Raw genomic sequence first — 20608 nt, 5'->3', positions numbered from 1 at the left:
AGGCATATAAGGAAAGTTCCTCAACATAATAAAAGCCATTTATGAAAAGCCCACAGTGGACATTATAAAAATGAAGAAAAACTGAAAGCTTTTCCATTAAGATCCAGAACAAGGCAAGGATGCCCCCTCTCCTTCTATTCAACATAGTACTAAAAGTACCAGCAAGAACAATCAGACAAGAAAAAGAAATAAAATGCATCCAATTGGAAAAGAAGTAAAGTTATCTCTATTTGCAGAGAAAATGGTCCTACACATCAAAAACTCCAAAGATTCCACACACAAAAAAACTATTAAAAATAATAAGTTCACTGGGAGGCCGAGGTGGGCGGATCACGAGGTCAGGAGATCAAGACCATCCTGGCTAACGTGGTGAAACCCCATCTCTACTAAAAATAAACACAAAAAATTAGCCAGGTGTGGTGGCAGGTGCCTGTAGTCCCAGCTACTCAGGAGACTGAGGCAGGAGAATGGCGTGAACCTGGGAGGTGGAGATTGCAGTTAGCCAAGATCACACCACTGCACTCCAGCCTGGGTGACAGAGAGAGACTCCGTCTCAAAAAATAATAATAATAATAATAATAAGTTCAGTAAAGGATACAAAATCAACACATAAAAATTACTACATTTTTATACACAATTATCTAACTGAAAAAGACATCAGGAAAATAGTTCCATTTATAATAGCATTAAAAAAAAACTGAGGGCCGGGCGCGGTGGCTCAGGCTTGTAATCCCAGCACTTTGGGAGGCCGAGGCGGGCGGATCACGAGGTCAGGAGATCGAGACCACGGTGAAACCCCGTCTCTACTAAAAATACAAAAAAATTAGCCAGGCGTGGTGGCGGGCACCTGTAGTCCCAGCTACTCAGAGAGGCTGAGGCAGGAGAATGGCGTGAACCCAGGAGGCGGAGCTTGCAGTGAGCCGAGATCGTGCCACTGCACTCCAGCCTGGGCGACAGAGCGAGACTCCGTCTCAAAAAAAAAAAAAAAAAAAAAAAAAAAGACTTAAATCTAAGACCTCACACTATGAAACTATTACAACGAAATACTGGGGACCAAACTCCCCAGGACATTGGAGTGAGCAAAGATTTCTTGAGTAACAATCCAAAAAGCACAGGTAGCCAAAGCAGAAATGGACAAATGGGATCACATCAAGTTAAAAAGTTTGCATACAGCAAAGTTAGCAATCAACAAAATGAAGAGACAACCCGGAAAATGACAGAAAATTTTGCAGACTATCAACCTGACAAGGGATTAATAACCATTAAACAGAGAGCTGTCAAGATGGCTGAATAAGAATAGCTCCAGTCAGCAACTCCCAGAGAGACCAACACAGAAGGTGGGAGATTTCTTCATTTCCAACTGAGGTATCGAGTTCATCTCATTGGGACTGGCTAGACAGTGGGTGCAGCCCACAGTGGATGAGCAGAAGCAGGGTGGGGCATTGCCTTACCAGGGAAGTGCAAGGAACTGGCGAACTCCCTCACCTAGCCAAGAGAAGTCGTGAGGGACTGTGCTGTGAGGGATTGTGCTGTGAAGGACTGTGCTATCCAGCCCAGACACTATGCTTTTCCCATGGTTTTTGCAGCCCACAGACCAGGAGATTTTCTTGTGTGCCTCCACCACCAGGGCCCTGGGTTTCAAGCACAAAACTGGGTGGCTGTTTGGGCAGACACCAAGCTAGCTGCTGGAGTTTTTCTTTTGTAGCCCAGTGGTGCCTGGAACCCCAGCGAGACAGAATTGTTCACTCCCCTAAAAAGGGGCTGAAGCCAGGGAGCCAAGTGGTCTCACCCAGTGGGTCCCACTCCTACAAAGCCCAGCAAGCTAAGAACCACTGGCTTGAAATTCTTGCTGCCAGCATAGCAGTCTAAAGTCAAACTTGGTGGTGGGAGGGGCATCGCCATTACTGAGGCTAGAGTAGGCAGTTTTCCCCTCATAGTGTTAACACTGACCGTGAGTAACACCACAGCACAGCAAAGTACCTGGGGCCAGACTGCCTCTCTAGATTCCTCCTCACTGGGCAGGACATCTCTGAAAGAAAGGCAGCAGCCCCAGTCAGGGGCTTATAGATAAAACTCCCATCTCCCTGAGACACAGCACCTGGGGAAAGGGGTGGCTGTGGGCACAGCTTCAGCAGACTTAAACGTTCCTGCCTGCTGGCTCTGAAGAGAGCAGCATATCTCCTAGAACAGCACTCAAGCTCTGTTAAGGGACAGACTGCCTCCTCAAGTGGATGCCTGACCCCCGTGCCTCCTGACTGGGAGTCACCTCTCAGCAGGGGTCAATGGACACCTCGTACAGGAGAGCTCCGTCTGGCATCAGGCAGGTGTCCCTCTGGGATGAAGTTTCCAGAGGAAGGAGCAGGCAGCAATATTTGCTGTTCTGCAGCCTCCGCTGGTGATACCCAGGCAAATAGGGTCTAGAGTGGACCTCCAGCAAACTCCCGCAGACCTGCAGAAGAGGGGTCTGACTGTGAGAAGGAAAACTAACAAACAGAAAGCAGTAACATCAATATAACAAAAAGGATGCCCACAGAAAAGTCCCATCCAAAGGCCATCAGCATCAAAGATCAAAGGTAGATAAATCCATGAAGATGAGGAAACACCAGTGCAAAAATACTGAAAATTCCAAAAACCAGAATGACTCTTGTCCTCCAAATGATCGCAACTCCTCTCCAGCAATGGCACAAAACTGGACAGAGAACGAGTTTGACAAATTGATGGAAGTAGGCTTCAGAAGGCAGGTAACAACAAATTCCTCTAAGCTAAAGGAGAATGTTCTAACCCAATGCAAGCAAGCTAAGAACCTTGATAAAAGGTTATAGAAACTGCTTACTAGAATAACCAGTTTAGAGAAGAACATAAATGACCTGATGGAGCTGAAGAACACAGCATGAGAACTTCATGAAGCATAGACAAGTTATCAATAGCCAAATCAATCAAGCGGAAGAAAGGATATCAGAGATCAAAGATCAACTAAATAAAATAAAGCATGAAGACAAGATTAGAGAAAAAAGAATGAAAAGGAACAAACAAAGCCTCCAAGGAATATGGGACTATATGAAAAGACCAAACCTATGATTCATTGATGTACCTGAAAGTGATGCGGAGAACGGAACCAAGTTGGGAAACACTCTTCAGGATATTATCCAGGAGAACTTCCCCAACCTAGCAAGACAGGCCAACATTCAGATTCAGAAAATACAGAGAACACCACTAAGATACTCCTTGAGAAGAGCATCCCCAAGACACAAAATTGTCAGATTCTCCAAGACTGAAATGAAAGAAAAAATGTTAAGAGCAGCCAGAGAGAAAGGCCAAGTTACCTACAAAGGGAAGCCCATCACACTACAGCAGATCTCTCAGCAGAAACCCTACAAGCCAAAAGAGAGTGGGGGCCAATATTCAACATTCTTAAAGAATTTTCAATCCAGAATTTCATATCCAGCCAAACTAAGCTTCATAAGCTAAGGAGAAATAAAATCCTTTACAAACAAGCAAATGCTGAGGGATTTTGTCACCAACAGGTCTGCCTTACAAGAGCTCCTGAAGGAAGCACTAAATATGGAAAGGAAAAACCAGTACCAGCCACTGCAAAAACATACCAAATTGTAAAGACCATTGACAATAGGAAGAAACCGCATTAACTAATGGGCAAAATAACCAGCTAGCATCATAATGACAGGATCAAACTCACACATAACAATATTAACCTTAAATGTAAATGGGCTAAATGCCCCAGTTAAAAGACACAGACTGGAAAATTGGAAAAAGAGTCAAGACGCATTGGTGTACTGTATTCAGGAGACCCATCTCACATGCAAAGACACACATAGGCTCAAAATAAAGGGATGGAGGAATATTTACGAAGCAAATGGAAAGCAAAAAATAAAGCAAGGGTTGCAATCCTAGTCTCTGATAAAACAGACTTTAAAACAAAAAGATCACAAAAGACAAAGGGCATTACATAAAGGTAAAGGAATCAATGCAACAAGAAGAGCTAACTATCCTAAATATATATGTACCCAATATAGGAGCATCCAGATTCATAAAGCAAGTACTTAGAGATCTACAAAGAGACTTGGATTCCCACACAATGATAGTGGGAGACTTTAACATCCCACTGTCAACATTAGACAGATCAATGAAACAGAAAATTAACAAAGATATTCAGGACTTGAACTCCACTCTGCACCAAGTAGACCTAATAGATATCTACAGAACTCTCCACCCTAAATCAACAGAATATACATTCTTAGTGCTGCATAGCACTTATTATAAAATTGACCACATCATAGGAAGTGAAACACTCCTCAGCAAATGCAAAAGAATGGAAATCATAACAAACAGTCTCTCGGACCACAGTGCAATCACATTAGAACTCAGGATTAAGAAATTCACTCAAAACTGCACAACTACATGGAAACTGAACAATCTACTCCTGAACGACTACTGGGTAAACAACAAAATTAAGGCAGAAGTCAAGAAGTTCTTTGAAACCAATGAGAACAAAGGCACAACATAGCAGAATGTCTGGGGTACAGCTAAAGCAATGTTTAGAGGCAAATTTATAGCACTAAATGCCCACATCAGAAAGGCGAAAGACCTAAAATCGATACCCGAACATCATAATTAAAAGAACTGGAGAAGTAAGGGCAAAAGAATTCAAAAGCTAGCAGAAGACAAGAAATAACTAAGATCAGAGCAGAACTGAAGGAGATAGAGACACAAAAAAAAACCTTCGAAAAATCAAGGAATTCAAGAGCTGGTTTTTTGAAAAAATTAGCAAAACAGATAGACTGCTAGCCAGACTAATAAAGAAGAAAAGAGAGATGAATCAAATAGACACAATAAGAAATGATAAAAGGGGTATCACCACTGATCCCACAGAAATACACACTACCATCAGAGAATACTATAAATACCTCTATGTAAATATACTAGAAAATCTAGAAGAAATGGATAAATTCCTAGACACAAACACCCTCCCAAGACTAAACCAGAAAGAAGTTGAATCCCTGAATAGACCAATAACAAGTTCAGAAACTGAAGCAGTAATTAATAGCCTACCAACCAAAAAAAGCCCAGGACCAGACCGATTTACAGCTGAATTCTACCAGAGGTACAAAGAGGAGCTGGTATCATTCCTTCTGAAACTATTCTAAACAATAGAAAAAAGGGGGACTCCTTCCTAACTCATTTTATGAGGCCAGCATCATCCTGATACCAAAACCTGGCAGAAATACAGCAAAAAAAGAAAATTTCAGGCCAATATTCCTGATGAACGTTGATGCGAAAATCCTCAGTAAAATACTGGCAAACCAAACCCAGCATCACATCAAAATGCTTATCCACCATGATCAAGTTGGCTTCATCCCTGGAATGCAAGGCTGGTTCAACATATGCAAATCAATAAACATAATCCATCCCATAAACAAAACCAATGACAAAAACCACATGATTATCTCAATAGATGCAGAAAAGGCCTTTGACAAAATTCAACAGCACTTCATGCTAAAAACACTCAAGAAACTAGGTATTGAGGGAACGTATCTCAAAATAATAAGACCTATTTATGACAAACCCATACCCAATATCATACTGAATTGGCAAAAGCTGGTAGCATTCCCTTTGAAAACCAGCACAAGATAAGGATGCCCTCTCTCTCCACTCCTATTCAACATAGTATTGGAAGTTCTGGCCAGGGCAATCAGGCAAGAGAAATAAATAAAGGGCATTCAAATAGGAAGAGAGGAAGTCAAATTGTCTCCGTTTGCAGAGGACATGATTGTATATTTAGAAAACCCCATTGTCTCAGCCCCAAAATTCCTTAAGCTGGTAAGCAACTTCAGAAAAGTCTCAGGATACAAAATCAATGGGCAAAAATCACAAGCATTCCTATACACCAATAATAGACAAACAGGGAGCCAAATCATGAGTGAATTCCCATTCAACTGTGCTACAAAGAAAATAAAATACCTAGGAATACAACTTATAAGGGACATGAAGAACCTCTTCAAGGAGAACTACACCCACTGCTCAAGGAAATAAGAGAGGACACAAACAAATGGATAAACATTCCATCCTCATGGACAGGAAGAATCAATATCGTGAAAATGGCAACACTGTCCAAAGTAATTTATAGATTCAATGCTATTCCCATCAAGCTACCATTGACTTTCTTCACAGAATTAGAAAAACTACTTTAAATTTCATATGGAACCAAAAAAGAGCCTGCATAGCCAAACAATCCTAAGCAAAAAGAACAAAGCTGGAGGCATCACTCTACCTGACTTCAAACTATACTATAAGGCTACAGTAACCAAAACAGCATGGTACTGGTACCAAAACAGATATACAGACCAATGGAACAGAACAGAGGCTGCACGAATAACACCACACATCTACAACCATCTGATCTTTAACAAATCTGACAAAAACAAGCAATGGAGAAAGGATTCCCTATTTAATAAATGGTTCTGGGAAAACTGGCTACCATACGTGGAAAACTAAAACTGAACCCCTTCCTTACACCTTCTACAAAAATTAACTCAAGATGGATTAAAGACTTAAACATAAATCCTAAAACCAAAAAACCCTGGGAGAAAACATAGCCAATACCTTTCAGGACTTAGGCATGGGCAAAGACTTCATGACTAAAACACCAAAAGCAATGGCAACAAAAGCCAAAATAGACAAATAGGATCTAATTAAACTAAAGAACTTCTGCACAGTAAAAGAAGTTATCATCAGAGTGAACAGGCAACCTACAGAATGGGAGAAAATTTTTGCAATCTATCCATCTGACAAAGGGCTAATGTCCAGAATCTACAAGGAACTTAAACGAATTTACAAGAAAAAAACAACCCCATCAAAAACTGGGCAAAGGATATGCACAGACACTTCTCAAAAGAAGGCATTTATGCGGCCAAGAATCATGTGAAAAAAAGCTCACCATCACTGGTCATTAGAGAATGCAAAGCAAAACCACAGTGAGATACCATCTCATGCCAGTTAGAATGGTGATCATTAAAAGGTCAGGAAATAACAGATGCTGGCAAGGATGTGGAGAAATAGGAACACTTTTACACTGTTGGTGGGAGTGTAAATTAGTTCAACCATTGTGGAAGACAGTGTGGCGATTCCTCAAGGATCTTGAACCAGAAATAACATTTGACCCAGCAATCCCATTACTGGGTGTATACCCAAAGAATTATAAATCATTCTACTATAAAGACACATGCACATGTATGTTTATTGCAGCACTATTTACAATAGCAAAGACTTGGAACCAACCCAAATGCTCATCAATGATAGACTGGATAAAGAAAATGTGGCACATATACACCACGGAATACTATCCAGTCATAAAAAAAAATGAGTTCTTGTCCTTTGCAGGGACATGGATGAAGCTGGAAACCATCATTCTGGGCAAACTAACACAGGAACAGAAAACCAACCACCATATGTTCTCACTCATAAGTGGGAGGTGAACAATGAGAACACATGGACACAGAGAGGAGAACATCATACACTGGGGCCTGTTGCAGGGTGAGGGGCAAGCGGAAGGAAAGCATTAGGACAAATACCTAATGCATGCGGGGCTTAAAACCTAGATGATGGGTTGATGGGTGCAGCAAACCACCATGGCGCATGTATACCTATGTAACAAACCTGCAGGTTCTGCACATGTATCACAGATCTTAAAGTTTAATTAAAAATAAAAATAAAGACAAAATAACCATTATTCATAAGGAGCTCAAACAACTCTATAGGAAAAGATCTAATAATCTTATTTTTAAATCGGCAAAAGAAACAGCCATTTCTCAAAAGGAGACATACAAATGGCAAACAGGTATACAAAAAGGTGCTCAAGATCAATGAGCATCAGAGAAATGCAAATCAAAACTACAATGAGACATCACCTCACCCCAGTTAAAATACCTTTTATCCAAAAGACAGGCAATAAGTAACAAATGTTGGCAAGGGTGTGGAAAAAAGAGAACCCTCTCACACTGTTGATGGGAATGTAAATTAGTATAAGCACTATTTTGAGAACAGTAGGGAGGGTCCTCAAAAAACTAAAAACAGAGCTACCACATGATCCAGCAATCCCACTGCTAGGTATATACCCAAAACAAAGGAAGTCAGCATATTAAAAATATATGGGCACCCCCACATTTATTGCAGCACTATCCACAATAGCCAAGATTTGGAAACAATCTAAGTGTCCATCGACAGAAGAATAAATAAAGAAAATGTGGTGTTTATACACAATGGAGTACTATTCAGCCAAAAAAAAAGATGAGGTCCTGTGATTTGCAAAAACATGAATAGAACTTGAGGCCATTATGTTAAGTGAAATAAGCCAGGCACAGAAAGGAAAACAACACATGTAGGAGCTAAAAATTAAGACAGTCAAATTCACAGACAGTACAAGAATTGATTACCAAAGGCTGAGAAGGATAGTTGAAGGGTGAGGAGGAGATGGAATGGTTACTAGGTGCAAAAAAAAAAAAAAAAAAATAGCTGGAAAGAATGAATAAAACATAGTATTTGACAGCACTACCATAGTCAATAAGAATTTAATTGTACATTTTAAAATAACTGAAAGTATAATTGTTTGTAACAAAGAATAAATGCTTGAGGTGATAGACACCCCCATTTACCCTGATGTGATTATTATACATTGCATGCCTGAATAAAAATATTTCATGAAATATGTATATTTCATGTTTTAAAAATTAAAAAACAGCTGAAGAATAAATTTAACAAAGGTGAAAATCCTGTACACGGAAAACTGTAAGACACTGATGAAAGAAACTGAAGACAAAATAATGAAAAAATAAATGAAAAGATATTCCATCCTCATGAATCAGAAGAATTAATATTCTTAAATTATCCATACTACCCAAAGCAATATATAGGTTTGACATAATCCGTATCAAAATCCTAATGGCATTCCTCACAGGAAAAAAAAAAATCCTAAAATTTGTATGGAAACATAAAGACCCTAAAACAATTCCAAGAATGAAAAACAAAGTTGGAGGAATTATACTTCCTGATTTAAAATTATATAACAAAGCTATAGTAATCAAAACAGTGTGGTACCGGCATAAAAACAGACACATACACCAATAGAACAGAACAGAAAACCTAGAAACAAACCCAAACAGATATGGTCAACTAATTTTTGACAGGGGCACCAACAGGACACAATGAGGAAAGAAAAGTCTCTTCAATAAATGGTGCTAAGAAAACTGGAATTTCACACACAAAAGAATCTGAACCTTATACCATACATAAAAATAAGTTCAAAATGGATAAAAGACCTAAATGTAAGACTAGGAACTATAAAACTCCTATAAGAGAATATAGGGGAAAATCTCCTGGACACTGACGTTGGCAATGATTTTTGGGTATCATCAAACCAAAAGCTTAGGCCACAAAAGCAAAAATAAATAAATGGCACTACTTCAAACTAAAAAGGCTCTATACAGCAAAATATATAATGAACAAAATGAAATAGCAGCCTACGAATTGAGAAAAATATTGGCAAACAATATATTTGATGAGGTTAATACCCAAAATTTACAACGAACTCATACAACTCAATAGCAGAAAAACAAATAATCCAATTTTTTTAAACAGGCAAAGAATCTAAATAGACATTTCTCCATAGAAGACAAAAATCACCAACAGCTATATCAAAAGGTATTTAACATCATTAATCATCAGGGAACTGCAAATCAAAGCCACTACTAGATATCACATCACAGCTGTAATGGTGGCTATTATTTTAAAAAGTCAAAAAATAACAAATGTTGACAAGAGTATACAGAAAGAGTAATTAAAAATAGAACTACCATATGACCCAGTGATCCCTCTGCTGAGCATATACCCAAAGGAAATAAAATCATCACCTTGTAAAGATTCTGCATTCCTATGTTCATTGCATCATTACTCACAATAGCCAAGACATGGAAACAACCTAAGTGTCTGTTGATAGGCAAATGAATAAAGAAACTGTGGTACATATATACAATGAAATATTACTCAGCCTTAAAAAAGAATGAGATTTTTTCATTTACCACAACATGGCTGGGTCTGGAGGACATTATGCTAAGTGAAATAAGCCAGACACAAAAAGAAAAATATTGCATGATCTCACTAATTAAATACGGAATCTACAAAAAGAAATCAAATATACAGAGATAGAAAACAAAACAGTGGTTACCAGGGACAGAGGCGGTAGAGGGGATGAAATGGAAAGATTCAGGTCAGAGGATACGAAGTAGCTGATATGTAGGATGAACAAGTCTAGAGATCTAAAGTAGAACATGAGAACTATAGATAATAAAACTGTACTATATATGGGATTCATGCTAATAAGTACATTTTAGCTGTTCTTGCCACAAACCAAAACAAACAAACAAAAAAAATGGGTAACTGTGAAATGACAGATATGTTAATTTACTTCAATGTAATAATCTTTATACTATCTACATATATCCCATAACATCACGTTGCATAGCTTAAATGCACAAAATAAAATTTACAAAAAAAAAAGTATAGTTACATTTAAACTTGAGTTTCAGAGTTTTAGGGGCAGGGAAAGGGCAAATCAGGGCAGGGTGGGTAAGAAATTTTGGGGATGATGGGTGTGTCCTTATCTTGGAGTTACTCTATCCCTATCACGACTAAATATAAAGCAACAGTAATCAAGATAGTGGAATATTGGCACTTGGATAGACAAATAAACTAGGGGATCAAAGAGTCCAGAAACAGATGCTTCTGCATATGAACATTTGATATATGACAAAGATACGACTGTAAAGTAGTGGGGAAAGAGTAGTCCTTTTAATAAATGGAAGTTAATCAATTAAACATTCATATAAAATGTATTCCTCCTAATTCATACCACAAATGCCAATTTCAAGTAAATATCACATCTAAATGTGAAAGGTAAAACCATAAGCTTCTAAATGATTACATAAGAGAACATCTTCGTGATCTAAGTATAGGGAATGACTTCTTAGACAGGTCAAAAAAGTACTAACCACAAAAGAAAAGATGGAAAATTAAACTGGATTCAAATTCAATAGACAGTCCCATTAAGAACATTATAAAAATGAAAAGAAACAAGAAAAAAAGAAGATAGAGCTTCAGCAGTTTCCTTTGTCAAGTAACAGGTTCCATTCTAGAATTTATGACAAGAGACAGCATATTACTTAGTAAGTTACAGAGGACCTTAGAGCAACATTCTTAAATGTGTACTTCAGTTCTTGTTTAGTATGTAAATCAGGCAATAGCACAGATTTCATACTGTGTGAACTATTGCAATTAACTAAGAAAAGCACCAATCTGTTAATTTCAGAAAAGTCCTTTTTTTGAAGTATGTGATGTTTTAGATATTTTAGACTGGTACAATTTAAATTGAAGGTGCCCTTGGTACATCTGAAAAAATCTAGAACTTTATGCAAAAGAAATATATATCTTGATATTACACATTAGATACCACATTGCCACACATTAATTGGAAAGATGTTGTCTACTTCAGCAGAAGACAGGCATTGTATCTTCACCTTTCCAAGGCTCTTCACAAAAAACTTAATACCAAAAACACAAAAGTATTTTTATGTAGCCAAGTGTTTATTCATTTTTAAAATAAGCAAATTTCACTACAAGAGAAATTTTCAAATACCCTATTTTCAAAAAGATCAACTTAGTTGATCTTTTTATCTCCTAGCACATTCAGCCAATAAATTCAAACTCCAAAATGAACTCAACATATTTATGTAAGGAACTGTAAACAAATTAACAACTGGAGAAAAATTATCTATTTTACTAGGAAACTTTCAATTTGAATAAAATATATTAAGAAAAAATCTTGCTAACTTTCTTTGAAAAAAGGTATTATGAGAAATAAATAAATGAATAAACACACTCCTGAAGGTGACAAATTTGCAACAGTTTAGTGACCATTAACGGTTTCCTCCTAAAAAGAAAAACTGATAATATAAAGAAACAAACACTATATAGACTGTATTTTTTTACCTTAATTCCACCAAGGATAGTGATTTGATAAAAATAAATCACTGAACAGTGGGTGTCAACAATATGACTTTGAGATAATAAAGCTTGGGAATTAGGAGTATTTTCAAGTGGAACCATATCAGACAAAAACAGACAGCAAAGAGGTCTTGTAGCAATTGTAATTATACACATGTGAGATGACCTGAAAATGGGAAGTGCTACAAAACCACTGTGAAAGAATTCTGCACTTCTCAAATACCATTTCATAAAAACTACAGAAAAATCAGAGCCAGTAAAACTTAAATTATCTTTCAAATAGTCATCATAAACTCTAACCTAGTTAAAACAAATGTTGACTCTAATATGCTAATACTGTAATGTAAATCCCTAAATATAAATACCAAATAAATAGACCTAAATATAAATATACCAAATATAAATACCCAAAATTCATGAACATTTTATAAGAGCTACAAGAACACACTTTTAGACAAAATGGGACATACCACCCAAAAGGTTAAACTCTACTAAACCTCACTGTGATTATGACCAGCCCACCCAGCCTCTATACATGAAATAAAACTTTTTATTAAAAAAAAGGTCTCACCACTTCTTGTCTCTGGGCTTCATTAAGTTTTTCAGTCAATTCTTCCAAAGCCCTTTTTGTTTCTGCATCCAACCTAGGAAAAAAAAAATAAAAAATTTAAACTTGGATATTTAGAAAATACACAGAACTAGTGAAATGTATAACATGATAATTATGTTATTACAAAATATTCTACTTTATAACTGTTATAAACATCTGAAACACATGGAACGCTTGTTAAAACACAGACTGCTGGATCCCGCCCCCCAGATTTCAAATCAGCAAATCTGAGATGAGGCCCAAAAATGTGCCTTTCTAAAATTCCTAAGTGATGCAGGAACAGAGGTCTGCAGGTCTGGAGACCAAACTTTGAGAATCGCTGCTACACTGGAACATCACTCTCAATAAACACACATGTTGCAATATCTCCCATTTTAAATTAAGAAAAAAGAGAGAAAGGGACAAAAGAAAACAAAAACTCTTGATCTTACACCCTCTTTCTAGCAATTCATAAAGAAAAATGTGCTGTACAAACTCTATCCTCACTAACCGACCTCCCATTACCTTGTTTCTCATCAAATTAATAACATACATGATAAACAAACAAATCGTATAGAAAGATGTACAAAGAAAAGAAAAAGCCCTTCTGTCTTGCACTATCTTACTTCTGGCTGCACTTCCCTCTGTGAATCATGCACAACCATTTCCATTATTAATTATTTTGTTGGTTGCCTTCATCATGTTCAACTCGAGGCATTTTCGATTGACTGTTTTGAAATATTTAGCTCATTCTCTAATTTCAGATTATGTTATTACCATTTTTAGTTCTATTGGTTACCTGTAGAGTTTTATGTAATATATTTATACATCTTATGAATTTTATGAATTATTCCATCCTATGAAATTGAATTGATGCTTTCTGCTCACATTCTGTCAGGCTCACATTTTAGTCAGCTTCACACTTGGATCATAACTTTGTGTTCTTGTTTTTTCCAAGCTTTCTCATTATCTTTTGGCTTTACATGGGCCTTACTTATCACATCATTGATATTTTCCTCCCACTTCTTGCTGAATGGTCAACAAACCATCTATTTCACTCTTTTTGATGACCTTCTTCTCAAAGGACACTTATTTTTCTGCTATAATTTAGAGTAAATACTTCCTGGGCCTGCTCCATGATTGTCATTCCAGGGTTACTTTCATTGAATCCCTAGGTTAATTTTACTGTTTCTTAATATCCTTATCTTTCTATTTCTTGGTTACAATCTTATTTAACTTGTATATCCTTAGGTAATTTCCTCAAAAAGAAGTTACCTTAGAAAGATAAATTTTCGAAGACCTTAAACCTCTGAAAATGTATTTCTGTATGTATGTATAGAATGTTAAAATATATTGCTGTATATCCACACAGTGGAATACCAAAGAATAATAAAAATCAGCAAACTGCAAAAACCTGACAAAACACCCATAAATATTACAGCCCCTTTCTTGGCTTTTGTGGTTCTATGCTGTCTAGAATTTCACCATGTCACTAGCTATTCCATCTCAGGTCAGCTCCTCCTTCTATCGTAAGATTCCTAAATATTATAGCTCCTTACAACTCAGTCCTGTCCTTGATATCCTCCCTATAGTTTCTCTCTTGGTATTATGCATTCCCATGGTTCCAAATGACACTTCTCCATGCTGACCACTCTTAAACTTTACCTCAACAGAGACTTTTCCTTTGAGCTCCATAGTAAATATCCAGCTGAATATTTTACTTTCCATTTGAATGTCTCACAGGCATCTTAAACATAATATATCCAAGGCCAAACTCTCTACACCTCACCTACCCAAACCAGTCTTCCATATCTCAGGAAGTGGAATTACCATCTACCTAGTTATTCAAATTGAAAATCTTAGAGTCATCCTTAGTTTATTCTCCCTCACCCACCATTACCAAATCCTGTCTCTTTGATTTCCAAAAACAGTATCTTCAAACACACCCCTGACCATCTCTCTCCTGCCATAATCCTGGGTCAGGCCATCATCAACTCTCATATACTAGTGCAACAGACTTCTACCTCGCCCTCCTCAAATCAATTTTTTTTTCCTTTGTGACAGGTTTCATTCTGATACCCAGGCAGGAGTGCAGTGACTCATCTCAGCTCAATGCAGCTTCAACCTCCTGGGCTCAAGCAATCCTCCCACCTTAGCCTCCCAAGTAGCTGGGACCACAGGCATGTGCCACCATGCCAGGTTAATTTTTTTGTATTTTTAGTAGACAAGATTTCACCATGTTGCCCAGACTGGTCTCAAACTCCTGAGCCCAAATGATCCACCTGCCTAGGCCTCCCAAAGTGTTAGGATTATGGGTCTGAGCCACTGTGCCCGGCCCAAATCAATTCTTCATATGGCATCCAAAGTAGGTGATTTCTGAATTAAACTTTACTTAATCCTTTCCAAAAGCTTGCTTCCCAGTGTACTTTTATTATTCAATGTATGTTTTGTAATAAATGTCAAAAGTGAAAAATCAGTAATTAAATGAGAATACCAACCTTTCAACATCAAATAGAAAGTTAAACTTTTTAACTTCCTGTCCATTATTTTTATAAACATGAAGTAAGAATTTGTAGTACAAGTAAAGCAGAGCGGCATCCAGAAACTTTACACATTCACAAAGGTAAGCCACCTCATTTCCCAAGAAACCTAACTCCTATTTTGGGTTAAACAAAGTTTTCTGCCTCAAACATGCCTCTAGGTGACAAAGACTATTACCAGATCTTACCAGCCTAGAGATCACAAAAACTATTACCAGATACTAACAGCCCAGTCCAATATTGGTTACTCAAGTGACCATTTAAACTAATCAACTAAATCATCCCTGCAACTTCCCCTGTATCTTCTTACAAGATAACTATTCCCTATAACTCATGTTCCCAGTGCTTAATGTATACCCTTCCTTGAAATGGGTAATGGTTATGTAATAAAACCATTCCTACAATACATTAAAGTGTTAATGTCATTTTGTTAATTTTATCAACTTGTAAAAAAAAAAAAACAACCTAAATATTAAATTAACTAAGTCTTACCAGTTTAAAAGGTTAGCAATATAGCTCAATAATATATCTCACAATCCAGGAATTTAAATGCTTTATTCATATCAGCCACATGTGAAAATGATTTTGAACCACCATATACTGTAAGCGATAAAGAACAGAGACTTTGGGATCTTACTGCCTAGATTTTAATTCTGACTCCACTACAACCCTCCTGTTTGATCTCTAGAGGGCTGAGTTATTTCATCTCTCTGTGCCCATTTCCTCATCCATAAAATAGAGAAAAAAACAATGATTACCTCAAAGGGTAGTTACTAGAATTAAAGTTAAATCATGAAATAAGGGCTCAATAATATTAGCTAATAGAACTAGTAATAATGGTAGAATCTTTCATTCTCATTACAGCCTATACTTGATAGTCATAGATTTAACATTTATAGTTTTGACTATTTTTGTTGCAGCAACACAGAACTGGTGCGTGGTATGATTTAGATAGCTGGAGTTAGCAAGCAAATATGGTAAACAAATTTCAATTCAGCTTTATTGTTCCTAATCTTTGCTGTATATGGATTCTAATTCTTAAGAAGGCATAAAAATCTTTGTTTTTCAGCAAAACATGGCCTCCAAAAGAAAGCCACCTGCCACTGGTGATGATAAAAATGAAAAGACAGTAAAGAAGTTTTAAATTAAATAACAGCTCTTGGGGACTATCCAGAATTGACAAAATTGCGAAGATGGGGCAGATGTTAACCACTGACCCTCAAAGATTTCAACTAAAAGCTAAAGTATTGGATTCTACAATGGCTTATGTCCACCGACAAACTCCATGTTACACTTCTTCTTTGTGTGTGCAATGCCAAAAGTCAGTCAGCTAGCAAGTCAGTCTTTGTGTCTCTCTCTCCAACGTATTTGCAAATCTACCTCTTTGCAAAAGTCTCACAATGTATCCCTCCATAATATCAGCATTCCATTGTATTAAGTTAAAGTGTTTTTAGAAAAAGGAAATTAATTTGTCTAACATTGAGTCATGATATATTCTAAATTCAAAGGGCTGTAAACTGTTAATAATGAATTTTAAGATACTGTATAAAAACACAACACTTTTTAAAAATCTAGATAAATATGTCAATTACAGAAGCTAATTTATTCTCCTCATAATTTATCCCTCTCATAAAAACCATAGGCTGCTTTTACCGGCTCCTCCTGGAAAGCTCCCTGTTGAAATCATCTCCAAGGCGAATTTGTTCACTGCTGAGGTCTCGAAGAGACTGATGAAAACCATGAAGCTAGTAAAGGCAAAACACAGTTATCCATTTAGAATTCTGTTGAATTCTTCCATGAAGATTCACCAAAGGTAAGAAGAAGATCTTGTTCTTTGCAATAATAACCAGATTCTGTAATATTATTATGAAAGAAAACACCTATTCTGAAAGAAAAAAATTTCCCAAGAAAAACAAATTTTTAAAAGCTGTATATAACATTTACCAACACATTTTCTACAGTACAATTCTACTCCTCCAGAATTCTACCCCTCTAGCAGGGGTCTGCTTCTTCCTTAATCAGAATAAAAGAAAAAGAAAAAAGACAGAGAGAGAAAGGAGAAAACCGGTCTGCCAATTTTTCTGTAAAGGGCCCAATAGCGACTATTCCAGGATTACAAGCTACATGGTCTCTGTCACAGTTAATCTTGCCACTGTAGTGCAAAAGTAACTGTAAACAAATAAGCATGGCTGAATTACAGTAAAATTTTATTATATCAGCCCATAATGCCTTAGTTTGCCAACTCCTGCTGTAGAGAAACTCTTCCTCATGTACACTTGGAATCATGTACAAGAAAGTATGGTGCAGCATTATTCATAATGAGAACATGAGAAACCAAATGTACACCAAGATAAATAAATTGTGGTATATTCCTCCACTGGAGTATGATATAGCAGTGAAAATGAAACAATCATAGATACCTATGCATTAGGAAAGTTGAATGTCAAAAACATAACACCAAGTAAAATAAGCAAGTTACAAAAGATTACAGTAGTATCCCATTTACATAAAGTTTAAAGGCAAGCAACACTAAATAAGATGTAGGTAGTAAAAATAAAAAAAGTAAAAAAGTTGTTTTTTAAAGCAGGAACAGTGTCAGGATATGTATGAAGTCAGGACAGTGGATACCCTTTGTGAAAAGATGGAGTATAAAGGAGGCTTGGGAGTATGATAATGCTTTATTTAGTGGCCTCCGTGGGGGTTATATGGTGTTCATTCTCATTATTGTAACTTCAACTGTAAATATATATGCTGAATATAAATAGTATGATTTATAATAAAACAACGTTAAACAGACTTGCAGAAACAACAAATTGATTCATTTCAACAAAATGCACATTAAGCAATTTATCAGTGCCAGCTACTGAGAAGTGGCTCACAATCTGATACAAGAGCCAGATATGTAAACAAACCACAAATTCTTTACGGGGGCATTAAGAAAGTACACAGTCAAGTGGAGCTAAGGGTAACCTTGAGAATGAACTTAATGAGGAAGAACCATAAAAAGGAGTGAAGTACTATAGTGAATGAAAAACTTAAGTTTTGCCATCATGATTTTCCAATTTAGCAAACCAGAATCCAGGGATGCATCCTTGACACCTTCTTTTCACTCATTCTTACCTTCCCCACATGGCTAATTTTCAAGACCTTTCCATTTTATCCACTAAAATGCTTTTAATTCTACCTCCTTCTCTCCAACTCCATCTATCCTAATCCAAGTGACCATCAATTCACATCCAGAACACAGTAATATCCTTCTAATTGGTTCACCCACATTGAATCCATTTTCCACACTACAGCCAGAGTGATCTTTTCAAAATAATTTTGTCAGCCCTGTTACATGGCTCTACATAATCTCAGCCCTTCATACTTCTTTAGCCTCGTGGGCCTTCTTTAAATTGCTCACAGGGGCTATCTTCCCTCCTGCCAAGCTATTTGTTCTACCTGGAATGACTCTTACTCAATTTTCAGATCTCAGCTCAGTCCCCCTTTCTTCAGGAAGCCCTCCTTGACCGGGGCATGTCCTCTACCATACAATTCTGTAGCCCTATGCATCTTTGCACTTGCATGCATCTCAGTTCATAAACAAGGTTGTATTTATGTATTTATTTGATTAATATCTAGCTCCTCCTCTAGAATATAAAACTTATTAAAAGACAAGGTTTCTGCTCATCACTGTTTCAAGTGTAAGCATTATCCCAATGACAGAGACATTAAATAAACAGAAGGAAAGAGTAAATGAATAATGTTAAGATACTGTTCTCTGTTCTGGGCTTCATCATATAGTCCATGCTAGCAAGGTGCAACTATCAAAAAAATAACATAGTCAAGGAAAAGTTTCCACAGGGTGTTTCCTAATGCATTTGATTTTGTTGTCTCATTATGCAGTAACAAATGACAGCTACAGATGAGTATCTTAAGATACACTTTGAGTACCTAATCCTAAAACTACCAAAACAAAGAGGTCAAAGTGCAGAACTCCCCCAGCCCTTTTCTATTTAATTTAGCTACTTAAGACAACAAAAGGAAAAATTACAGCTCTGCAGAGAACTTTAAAGAAGCAGAAAAATATTTCCACACAACTAATACTTCAGAAATCTTTAGTGAATAAAGTATGGAATTTCTTACTTAATAGAAAATGGCTCTATCAATGATTCAACAATCAGAAAAAACACTAATGGTAGAAAAATCAGTAGATCAATCACACAAAGATTAACTTGTTCATACTAAACCAAACTTAGTAAAATAGAAAGTAGCTGACTTAGCAGGGCTTACAGAAAAATGTGCTGAACAAGGAAACAAAACACGTCCAATTAAGCTCACTTTTTTTTTTTTTTTTTATTATACTTTAGGGTTTTAGGGTACATGTGCATAATGTGCAGGTTTGTTACATATGTATCCATGTGCCATGTTGATTTCCTGCACCCATTAACTCGTCATTTAGCATTAGGTGTATCTCCTAATGCTGTCCCTCCCCCCTCCCCCCACCCCACAACAGTCCCCGGAGCGTGATGTTCCCCTTCCTGTGTCCATGAGTTCTCATTGTTCAATTCCCACCTATGAGTGAGAACATGCGGTGTTTGGTTTTTTGTCCTTGCGATAGTTTACTGAGAATGATGTTTTCCAGTTTCATCCATGTCCCTACAAAGGACACGAACTCATCATGAGCTTATCATAAAAAAAAAAATGATAAGCTCACTTTTAAATGTTCTGCAAGATATAATCCTCCATAACAAAACTCAAAACAAAGGGAAGATAATTTGTACATTGAAAATAAACTAGTTTATCTGAAAAATCCCATGTTAACAATCTGATACTCATATAGAATGACAAAAGACCCCATATAGCCAAAACAATGCTGAGCTAAAAAGAACAAAGCTGGAGGCAGCATACTCCCTAATTTCAAAACATTATAAAGCGATTTTAATCAAAATAGCATGGTACTGGAAAAAAACAGATGCATCAACCTACGAACAGAGAAAAAAATCCAGAAATAAACCCACACATTTGTGGTCAACTGATTTTTTATGAAGGTGCCAAGAACACACAATGGAGAAAAGATAGTCTCTTCAATAAATTGTGTTGACAAAACTGCATATACATGCTGAATAATGAAATTAGGCCCTTATAACACACAAAAAGTCAACTCAAAATGGATGAAACACTTAAATATAAGACCTGAAACTGTAAAACCACTAGAAGAAAACATAGGAGAAAAGCTCTATGACTTTGGTTTAGGCAATGATTTCTTGGATATGACCCCAAAAGCACAAGCAACAAAAGCAAAAAATAGGCAAATGGGATCACATGAAACTATAAAGCTTCTGCATAGCAAAAGAAACAATTAATAAAGTGAAGAGACAATCCACAGGATGGGAGAAATATCTGCAAACCATATGTCTGACAAGGC

General features: G+C 36.8%; 1 protein-coding gene across 7 annotated transcripts in view; it reads right to left on the bottom strand.

The window, feature by feature from the left end:
- Positions 1–20608, bottom strand: part of CEP128 (centrosomal protein 128) — a 636715-nt gene that overhangs the window by 386641 nt on the left and 229466 nt on the right. For all 7 annotated transcript variants that reach the window (XM_063644064.1, XM_063644067.1, XM_055288555.2 and 4 more), the window contains 2 exons: positions 16852–16943; positions 12641–12713 (listed from right to left, as the gene is read on the bottom strand). In XM_063644064.1, the coding sequence (XP_063500134.1) occupies positions 12641–12713; positions 16852–16943 (165 nt within the window). The remainder of the gene's footprint in view (positions 1–12640; positions 12714–16851; positions 16944–20608) is intronic.

The sequence above is a fragment of the Symphalangus syndactylus genome, chromosome 8 (assembly GCF_028878055.3).
Source record: "Symphalangus syndactylus isolate Jambi chromosome 8, NHGRI_mSymSyn1-v2.1_pri, whole genome shotgun sequence".
NCBI lineage: Eukaryota > Metazoa > Chordata > Mammalia > Primates > Hylobatidae > Symphalangus > Symphalangus syndactylus.
The sequence above is the reverse complement of the archived record's forward strand: the minus strand, read 5'-3'. Positions and strand labels throughout refer to the sequence as shown.